General features: G+C 40.7%; 1 protein-coding gene across 1 annotated transcript; it reads right to left on the bottom strand.

Moving 5' to 3' along the window:
- Nucleotides 1-3,677: 3,677 nt before the first annotated feature.
- LUZP4 (leucine zipper protein 4) lies at nucleotides 3,678-11,062 on the bottom strand. The gene is given in 7 exon segments (XM_032837146.1): nucleotides 3,678-3,793; nucleotides 8,135-8,630; nucleotides 8,632-9,006; nucleotides 9,057-9,216; nucleotides 9,218-9,561; nucleotides 9,815-9,927; nucleotides 11,026-11,062. Coding segments are annotated over 7 exon segments (1,641 nt in total).
- Between the last annotated feature and the right edge of the window lie 212 nt (nucleotides 11,063-11,274).

Raw genomic sequence — 11,274 nt, 5'->3', positions numbered from 1 at the left:
TTCCTTTGTATATGATGTTTCCTCTGACTAGAATGCCTTTCCGACCTTTTCTGCTTTGCTTAATTCTACTCTGCCTCTAGGACCCAAGGCACTTTCTCTCCTCTCGGATGCCTTCTCTGACCTCCCTAGCTGGTTGGTACCTTGGGCCCACCTCTATCTAGGTATTTTTGCTATACTCACTCTCTCTCCCTCTCTCTCTCTCTCTCTCTCTCCCTCCCCACCCCTCCTTCCTTCTCTCTCTTCTTTCCTTCTTTTTCTTTCTTGGAGTAAGGATTTTTTCTCAAGCACATTTCTGGTATATAATAAGAGCTCAAAAGTGTGAAATGAAGAAATACTATAAAGAAGTAGAGAAAGAAGGGAGTAAGAAAAGGCCACCGAATGTGACAACAAAGAAGTAGTAAAAATCTTTTGATAGAAAAATGTATTAGAATGGTAGGAACTGAAGTCAGGTTCAAGAAATAATGGACAAACAGAAACATTTAGGAGGTTGTAGCTGTGTCTATATGGAAGCCTATTAGAGATTTTGTTCCTATTTTTAAAATATTCGTATTTGCCCCTGTATTCTCATGGGGATTTAAAATTTTTTATTTTATTTGACAGAGAGAGAAAGAGAAAGGACACAAGTAGGCAGAGCAGCAGGCAAAAGGAGAGGGAGGAGCAGGCTCCCCACTGAGCAGAGAGTCCGATTTGGGACTGGATCCCAGGACCCTGGGATCATGACCTGAGCCAAAGGCAGACGCTTAACCAGCTGAGTCACCCAGGCATCCCTCGCTGAGATTTTTACTTCGTGTTGAAAATCTGTTGATAGGGCACCTAGGTGGCTCATTGCAAAGTAGGAGAGCAATATTATTCCCATTTTATAGCTGAGAAAACAGGCTCCAAGTGACTGCCTCGGGCTTCCTCAGCTACAATGTCTCATTCAATTTGACACCATGGTTATAAAATGGGCTGTCATTTTACATATCACTGAGAAATCCTTTAAAGCTTTTCAATTTAACTATGGTATATCATTGAATGTAAGGCACTACCTGATTTCAGAGATATTAAAACCTGAAAAAAAAAGTGTATCTTGAAATTGATTAGATATGATTTCATCCAAACGAGAGTCCAAAGCTCCTGTCATTAGTCACCATACCATACCACCTAGCTCTCTTTAGCTATCTCATAGATGTCATTCATTCTAATCTTATTTCTCGGGGGAGAAAACTAATATTGAGAGCAGAGGAGGGGACTTGGAGAAGGTCATACATGCAGCTAGTAAGTAGATTAACCAGGAAGGGAAGCCACGTCCCTGAGACCCAGGCTAGAACACTTTACATGCTGTCATTTAAGCTACCCTGTCTTTTCCTATAGGTAAAGAGGTATTGGGAAAAATACCAGAGTGCCATGTGTAAGAATAAGTATTAGGTATTTTATGTAGGAGCTAAATCTACTCAACAGAATGTTTATGTCAGGGGCAGCTGGCTGGCTCAGTCAGAAGAGCATGTGACTCTTGACCTCAGGGTTGTGAGTTCAAGCCCTATGTGGGGTGTAGAGATTACTTAAATAAATAAAGCTTTTAAAAATAAATAAATAAATACTTAACGTGAAACACATGGGCTCTGTATTAAAGATGGAAGTTTCCCACAAAATAGATTTAATTGTCAATAGACAGCATTTCTTGTAACTGCTATTCATAGAATTTCAGCAAATAAATAATAAATAAAATAAAGACAATACCCTAGGGATAGTAAAGAATATTTAAAGATTGTAAAGAGTATTTAAAATAACACATGCTGGGACGCCTGGGTGGCTCAGTGGGTTAAGCCGCTGCCTTCGGCTCGGGTCATGATCTCAGGATCCTGGGATCGAGTCCCGCATCGGGCTCTCTGCTCAGTGGGGAGCCTGCTTCCCTCTCTCTCTCTCTCTCTCTGCCTGCCTCTGTCTACTGTGATCTCTCTCTGTCAAATAAAAAAAAAAAAAAAAATAACACATGCTATAGGGGTATGTGGCTGGCTCAGTCGGTAGACCGTGGGACTCTTGATCTCAAGGTCGTGAGTCCAAGACCCATGTTAGTTGTGGAGCCTACTTAAAAAAAAGTAATACATTCTACTATAAGTTTTATTTGTGGGGCGCCTGGGTGGCTGTCTGTAAAGCGTCTGTCTTTGGCTCAGGTCATGATCCCAGCATCCTGGAATTGAGCCCCGCATGGCATTGGACTCCCTGTTCAGCAGGGAGCCTGGCTACTTCCTCTCTCACTCCCCCTGCTTGTGCGCTCTCTCTCTCTGTCAAATAAAGAAATAAAAATCTTTAAAATAAAAAAAGTCTTACCTGTATCATCTTATCTCCCTTGTGGCTAGCGCCCACTTAGAAGTTCAATAAAGTTAGGTAGAATGAGGGTAACGGAAGTAGAAACCTTTTGCAAGCAATTATACTACAAGGCTGGAAATACCTGACTCATGTCAAGTCGACATGTGTGGCATACACGGCTTCTTCCTACATTGCTGTTGATAAAAAGGCTTTAACAATGTATTAAAGTAATCATCAGTATAAGCAGATGTCAAAACTAACTACCAGAAGGAAAGCCGCTTCAAAAAGAAAAGCCTGTTCAAATGAAAATGATATTAAAAAACTATTGGAGACTCTGAGCTATAAAATTGAAAGCACAGATAGTTACCCTTCGATTCTTGTCCATTTGATCATGTCTTTGACGCGTTTGCTTCTGGAAGTATTCGTTCCTTCTTTTCATTATTAAAAACCTGATACAAATCATAAACGTTGATAATTTAAAAGGCAAACTTTTATTTTCAAAGAAATTAAGTAAAATGTATGTTTTCAAGCAATATTATTTTATTATGCATATTTCAACATCTGATCTAAGACAGAATACTAGATACAATTAAAATACAAAAGAGTGTTTTGATAAGTGATTTTTCAGCTTAGGTGTGAATTATTACTTACCACATGCATAACAAAGATCAGAAGTTAATCAGGCATTTGGGTGACTATTTTTGTTTAAATTTTCCTCAGGAGTGATGTCAGCAAGATGATACTTAGAGACTCAATGCTTTGTTTCTTCAAAATTCCTGAATTGAAACCCTAACCCCCAATGTGATGGTATGTGGAACAGAGGTCGTTTGGTAAGTAATTAAGATTAGACGAGGTCATGAGGCCAGGGCCCCATGATGGGATTAGTGTCCTTATAAGAAGAGGAAGAGATCAGTTTGCTCTCTCTCCACCACGTTAGAACACAGAGAGAGGTGGCTGGATACAAGACAGGAAGAAAGCCCTCACCAGACTCCTGCCATGCTAGTGCCCTGATGCCAGACTTCCAGCCTCCAGAACTGGAAGAAATAGATTCCTGTCATTTAAACCACCCAGTCTGAGGTATTTTGCCATGGCAGCCCAAGCAGACTAAGACAACAGCAGACTAGGAAGCTATAGGCCCTCCTTGCCTGAGAGATAACACTGAATTAAAAGCTATATATAGACTAGAATGTCTCTATGAGAACTCTAGAGACCAGCTGAGAAGCTACAGCACCCAGGCCATTATAAAACCAAGAAGGGATTCCAGGGAATAGGGTAGGAATATTCACAACATTTAATGTGCCCATTTGTGTCCCTCCCCCTATGCCTCCAGCAGAGAGCAATTGGGGATAAGAAAAACCCATACGAGGGCTCCTCCCTTGGGATGGAAACTAGAAGTGGACCATGTCTGCAATGTTCTGGTTTCTCTGGGGGCTGCCTGAGGGACTGGTTTTTGTCTCACCGGATTCAGAACATTCGTGGGACCGGTGCCAGAGTTTGGAAGCTACTGAAAACAGAAGTAACCAGCACAGCAGAGCTGCAGTTCTGTAGGCAGATGCCAAGCGGTGCAAGATTATAAAAGGTCTGAAAGGTGCTAGAGTCCCCAGACAGTAGATTGGCGGTCTTCCTCTGCATGAAGCCAGTATTAAAAAACTAGGGAAGATGTTTATTATTTCAAACGCCCAAATTCCTTGGGGTGCCTGGGGGGCTCAGTCGGTGAAGCGTCTGCCTGCCTTTAGCTCAGGTCATGATCCCAGGGTCCTGGAATCAAGCCCTGCATCCGCCTACCTGCTCAGCAGGGAGTCTGTTTCTCCCTCTCCCTCTGCCTGTGTCTCCCTGTGCTTGTGGTGCTTGTGCTCCCTCTCTCTCAAATAAACAAAAAAAATCACACACACACACAAAAAAGCCCAAATCTCAGCCAAAAGCATAAGACATACAAAGAAACAGAAACCTGGTCCAATCAAAGGAACAAAATAAGACAGCAGAAATCAGCCTTGAAGCAATGCAGATCTATGAACTACCTGACAAAGAATTTAAAATAATGGTCATAAAAATGCTCAATGAGCTAAAAGAGAACACAGGTACATGACTAAAGGAAATCAGGAAAATGGTGCATGAACAAAATAAGAACATCAGCCAGGAAACAAGAGACTATAAAAAATAACCGAACAAACTCTGGATCTGAAAAATATAACCGAAATGAAAAATTCGTTAGAGGGTTTCTGCAGGAGATTGGATTCGGCAGAAAAAAGAACCAGCAAACTAGAAGACAGGTCATTGGAAATCACTGATTTGGAGGCGCGAAAACAGATACAAACGAAGAAAAATGAAAAAAGAGTCCAAGGGATTTATGGTACATTATCAAGAGGGCCAACATACGCATTACGAGAATCCCAAAAGGGGAGGGGGGTAGAGAGTTTATTTGAAGAGGTAGAAGCAACCCCAATGTCCATTGATGGATAAATAAAGTGTGATATATACACGCAATGGAATATCTTTCAGCCTTTAAAAGGAAGCAAATCCTGTCACATGCTACCACACAGATGAACCTTGAGAATATCATGCTAGGTAAAATAAGCCAGTCACAAAAAAACAAATACTACATGATTCCACACGCAGGAGGTATCTAAAGCAGTCAAAGTCACAGAAACAGCAAGGAAAATGGTAGTTACCATGCGTTAGGGATAGAGGGAAAATGGGAAGTTATTATTCAATGGGTACAGAGTTTCCATTTTGTGAAATGAAGAAGCTGCACAGATATGTTTCACAACATTGTGACTATACTTAAAGTCACTCGAATGTATGCTTGAAAGTGATTAAGATGGTAAACTTCATGTTGTTTTTTACAATTTTTTAAAATAAAAAGATGAGGGGCGCGTGGGTGGCTCAGTGGGTTAAAGCCTCTGCTTTGGGCTTGGGTCATGATCCCGGGGTCCTGGGATCGAGCCCCGCATCAGGCTCTTTGCTCAGTGCGGAGCCTGCTTCCCCCATCTCTCTCTCTGCCTGCCTCTCTGCCTACTTGTATCTCTGTCTGTCAAATAAATAAATAAAATCTTTAAAAAAATAAAAATAAGGGGCGCCTGGGTGGCTCAGTGGGTTAAAGCCTCTGCCTTCAGCCCAGGTCATGATCTCAGGGTCCTGAGATTGAGCCCCACATCGGGCTCTCTCTGCTCAGCGGGGAGCCTGCTTCCCACCTCTCTTTCTGCCTGCATCTCTGCCTACTTGTGATCTCTCCCTCTCTCTGTCAAATAAATAAATAAAATCTTAAAAAAATATAAAAATAAAATAAAAAATTAAAACGATGAAACTCATGAACTCTTAAGATGTTGCCAGTTGCCATAGATCCTGTCACATAGTCCAAATTTCTCCTTTCACATAATAGGAGATTGAGATCCAGAAAGAGTAAATAATTTACTTGATATATTTAGTGACAGAATTGGGACACAAAGCCATGTCTTCATATTCTTATGTTGTTTCCACTCACCCATGCTACTTATACTCCATTAGGAGCCTTTCATTAAAAAAACACAGATCAGATTCTCACTGGCATCTTCTTTCAAGAAATAAGAAAAATACTAACAACCGGGTAACAAACAGAGCTAGGGAGTAGTGAAGAATTTGGGAATACAGAGAGGGAAATCAATCGGTCTGAGAGGACCTCTGTTTTTAGAGCAATACATAGTAAATTAGAGATTCTAGACCCAAAATTGATTTGTCAGTTGTACTCAGGTTTGAATCTGTTGCAAGAATTACTTGGAATGCTGGTGTGGTAGTAAGATGTCAGTTGTCACTCTATAATTGGAGTTTAAATGGCAAGCACTCCAAAACTAAGTACCTCATTTCCTCTGAAGCTGTTATCTGTGCTTAGAAAAGCTTTGTCTGGGCGACAGCCCAACTAATGTAAAGAAATGCGCATTTTGCCATTCATTTCATGTAAATTATTTAGTGGAGAGTACAAAAGACAGTTTTTGTTCTGCTTTGCTTCTCTATTTACACACCACTTTCCTGGCCAAGGCAGGCATCTGTCTCTGGATATCATAACTGTATCAGGAAAAAGGAGCAAAAGCTGAAATCCAGTATTTTGGAGGTGTGAAACATCCAAATCCACACCTTGTTTACAATAAATTCTGTTTAGAGTTTTTGAGAATCATAGTGCTTTTTCAAAATTGAAAAAAGTTATTGTAAATCTCCATAAATAAATAATATTCTGAATATTCTATCATTCTTTATTCCAGATTATTTGCACAACTACTTTTATTTAGACCACACTGGGCTGCTACATTGGTGGCTTGTTTAAGGCAGAAATATACAGAGAACTTCTGGTTTGTCTTTAGCTCCTGGTGAAGCTGGCCTGAGAGGAAGATTTGGTCTGAGGGCATGAAATCACTGAAGTCTTCATTTTCTACTTGGTGAAGAAGCCAACTTCAGATCTGAAGAGTATTATTACACCTAATTGGTCAACTTATGTATAGTATGAGAATGCAAAATTATGGAGTAGAAGAATTCATCTCCAAGGGATCAATTATAAAAGTATATTAATTTTCTGTACTTTATGCATTCTTTCATTCTTCTATAATAGTTCAGCATTTGATAACTTCAACCTTAACTGATCAAGTCTACTTATTTGTGCTGAGACTACAAAAAAACATAGTAATAGACGATAAAGGAGAAAAAAAATGAACAGAATTGTTCATTGCATTTTAAAATGTAAAATGGCATTGGGCCTCAGGGGAAATATTATGCCATTTGACAAACAAAAATTACTGTATAAAATGAAGTAAAACATGAAAATCCCTGAGAAATGCAGAAATATTAACTACATGTCATCAGTGTTAAATTTTAATTTTTTATAGCAAATTATTTGTATACTGTTAATGTAAGTAGGATGGGGCCTTTAGCATTAAAATGGTGCCTACATCAGACATTGTCTATATACACAATAACCCACACATACATTTTGGAAATCATTTTTTAGCTAAAACTAGTAATTCCATGCAGTTGTTAATATGTTCCATAATACTTGACTAGAAGTTTATAGGCAATGCAAACTGAAAGCAATTACTGAGGACTTTGAACTAAAAATAAACTTTTACTCAATTACCTAGTTAATCATAATAAAGATGTCTTGTGGTTTTTGAAACTCAACCAATTTGCAATACTATTAAATTACTTTCCCCACCACGGGCCCCACCCAGGGCAGACAGACCTAGCCTAACAGTTTTATCCGGTAACAGTAAATATACACAATATATTCAAAATATATTCAGAAGGTTAGTGTTGCATCTATGCATAGAATAACATGCTCTCCTACGGTCTGATTGGAAGAAAACAGAAAAGTTCAGCTGCCGAAAGATACAACGATCATTTGTGTGCTGAGAACTCAGAATACTCTCTAGGAAGGAGACAGAGGAAAGAAGCACAGAAATTCATTATCAGAGAAGATGTACTATCGAATCTAGCACAGTTTGTTGTTAGATTAGCCAGCCTAACAAGCTGGAAGTTTTAAAGGGAATGGGACACTGAGTCAATATATTTTTATTGTGGGGAAGGCTTAGTAGGAAAGGCTGAGTAAATGGGGCTCCGCCAGGGAAAGCCAACCTAGATGTAACAAGTTCATGAGGGCCCACTGGAAAACTGGATGATAGGAGAGGTAGTCAGCAAGTTGAAAGATAATTGATGCCATGTATATGTTATCTCCATTCTACTAATATCTCAGTCTCAATACAACGTCTGTTACAAAAACCTATTTAGACACTAAAATATGGATCTATAAAAAAGAAGCATGCCCTTACATTTCCACATTACTCAACACATTATACTAATGATTAAGTATTTATTATGTTTTTACCTGTCAAAATCAGATTCAGTTTTGGGTGATGTTTTGACTCTTTCTGTTGGTGAATGTCTTCGATATCCCCCTGATTGGCCATAAGATCTTCCTGATAGGATATGAGATCTCCCTGATGGGGCATGAGATCTCCCTGATGGGGCATGTGATCTCTCTGATGAGACATGAGATCTCTCTGATAAGACATGAGATCTCCCTGATAAGACATGAGATCTCCCTGATAGGACATGAGATCTCCCTGATGGGGCATGAGATCTCTCTGATAAGACATGAGATCTCCCTGATAGGACATGAGATCTCCCTGATGGAACATGAGATCTTTCTGAGTGACCATGAGATCTTTCTGTGTGGCCATGAGATCTCTCTAATTGGCTATGAGATCTTTCTGTGTGGCCACGAGATCTCTCTAATTGGCTATGAGATCTTTCTGTGTAGCCACGAGATCTCTCTGTGTAGCCATGAGATCTCTCTGTGTAGCCACGAGATCTCTCTGTATAACCGTGAGATCTCTCTCTATAGCCACGAGATCTCTCTTGGTAGCCCCGCGATCTCTCTCTATAGCCATGAGATCTTTCTGTGTAGCCACGAGATCTTTCTGTGTAGCCACGAGATCTTTCTGTTTGGGCATGAGCTCTCTCTGACTGGCCATGAGCCCTCTCTAATTGGCCACGAGATCTCTCTGGTTGGCCACGAGACCTTTCCGGTTGGCCACGAGATCTCTCTGACTGGCCATGAGATCTCTCTGACTGGCCACGAGATCTCTCTGACTGGCCACGAGATCTCTCTGACTGGCCACGAGATCTCTCCGATTGGCCCTGGGATCTTTCGGGATGGCCACGAGATCTCTCAGACTGGCCACGAGATCTCTCAGACTGGCCACGAGAACTCTCGGACTGGCTATGAGAACTCTTGGACTGGCTACAAGAACTCTTGGACTGGCTATGAGAACTCTCGGACTGGCCACGAGATCTCTCGGACTGGCCACCAGATCTCTCAGATTGGCCTGGAGATCTCTCCAACTGGCCACAAGAACTCTCTGACAGACCACGAGATCTCTCTGACTGGCCTTGAGATCTCTCTGACTGGCCTTGAGATTTCTCTGACTGGCCACGAGATCTCTCTGACTGGCCACGAGAACTCTCTGATTGGCCATGAGAACTCTCTGATTGGCCATGAGAACTCTCTGATTGGCCATGAGATCTTTCTGACTGGCCATGAGATCTTTCCGACTGGCCATGAGATCTTTCCGACTGGCCCTGAGAACTCTCTGACTGGCCACAAGAACTCTCTGACTGGCCACGAGATCTCTCTGAATGATGTCGATTTTCTGATGATTGGCCTTGAGATCCTTCCAATTGATTCTGGTTCCCTTCTGACTGGCTTCCACTCCTCTCTGCTTGGGACTTAGAATTTTCATTGCACTTCTCCTGCAAAGAATCACAATTTTGCAAAACAAATATAATATTTTGTCAAAGCCATTTCTATGGGCAATGTTTTTTAGAACTTCATTGCCCCTATTTTTATAAACTAAACAGTTCTCCGAACTGTTCAAGGCACCAGGAGGGAATACTAAGAAACAACCTCCACTCTCAATGGAATTTAAAATAATCCTTACTTAATATTAAGAATTATATTAAATTTAGGACCTCTTATATCGGTTAATTCTCAGTGTTTATTTACCTGCTTATTTACAGGCTGCTTGTTTAAAGAGCTTTGTCCAGGCTTGAATCCAGAAGGTTCTTGGTACGGTTTTGTATCATTTCCTTCCTCAAGGAATCTGAATCTTGAGTATCCTTTGAAAAATAATTATTTTCCGTATTTTCAGAATATGTCAGTAAATTCAACATATCTCTCAGAAGTATTATCTGTGATCTCACTGCTTTAAGGCTATTCACTGGGTTTTGCAAACTTGACATTTCATTAGTCTGATATCATCTGAGAGTCTCACCAAATTCTAAGTTTTTGCCATACTGTTTCTATTCGCATACCTTAATATAGAAGTCTTCTTTGTATACAATACCTCAAATTTGTTTTCATACGTCAACAAAGTTGGGGCATATCTTTTATCTACTAGAAAGAAAAGAGATGGAGAAAAACTGTCTGCTTTGTATTAATCATGTGAATATTTGCCTCAGTTGTCTGCTTTGATTTGGGTGTAAAGATAGTTTAAGAAATAAAGAAGATGGATCTCCAAAAGGCCCACAAAGATCAAATGTATGTTTAGTTACAAACATGAGAATGGGGAGGGGCACGTGGGTGGCTCAGCCTGTTAAGCATCTGACTCTTGGTTTTGGCTCAGGTCATGATCTCAGGGTTGTGGGCTCAAGCCCCACACTGGGGTATGTGCTCAGAGCAGACTCTGCTTGTCCCTCTCCCTCCACTCCTCCCCAACTGCGTGCTATCTCTCTAAAATAAATTAAAAAAAAAGAAATATGAGAATAGGCCACCTCACCATTCCTAGCAGCTTCGTTCCTGTAATAACCACTATCCCTCCTTTTCTCAGAACCCGCTAAGCCACTGAAGGATTCAAACAAGGACTATAATGAAGCTGGGGCGGGGGGCAGGGGATGCGCAACTGGCAGGGGGCAGGGGATGTGCAACTGGCAGGGACTTGGAATAGAATGCACACTGTCAAGATTATTCCAGCTAGCTGACTAAACCATGGAGAGCCTTAATTGTTGGGAAGATCTCTACAACGGCAGTCTGCAGCACAGTGTATGCAGACTGCAGTGACCCATCGGATTAGAAATATAAAAAAAAAGGCTTTCTTCATGCTCTGTACTCTGCCGTACAGTATTTGTTGTTTCAAAATGGGGAGGCCATGGTGCCCAGATTATTAACCATGCTCTTACACCTCCTGTATTGCCTCCTAAGGATGGAACTGGACCAACCAGGCAGGCTTGTGAACAGGTATAAAACATTTGTCATTGTCATCCTGCTCTCCCTTATGGAAGAAACACATATAAATTTTTAAAACTGTTTTCATTTGTCATGGCATAAATACTTACCAGCCTTAAATGCCTACAGTTCCAAGAAAAATAAAACTAGCAACATAATGCAACTTTCGAATACATTCCAAGTTTGCGAATTTGCTTACCTAGTTATTCACAAATATTTCAGATTCTTTGCGCTGTTTGATT

This window comes from Lontra canadensis, unplaced genomic scaffold, assembly GCF_010015895.1.
Source record: "Lontra canadensis isolate GAN:19392208 unplaced genomic scaffold, GSC_riverotter_1.0 scaffold96, whole genome shotgun sequence".
Classification (NCBI taxonomy): Eukaryota; Metazoa; Chordata; class Mammalia; order Carnivora; family Mustelidae; genus Lontra; species Lontra canadensis.
Note: the sequence above shows the minus strand (reverse complement) of the source record. Positions and strands in the feature narration are given on the sequence as shown.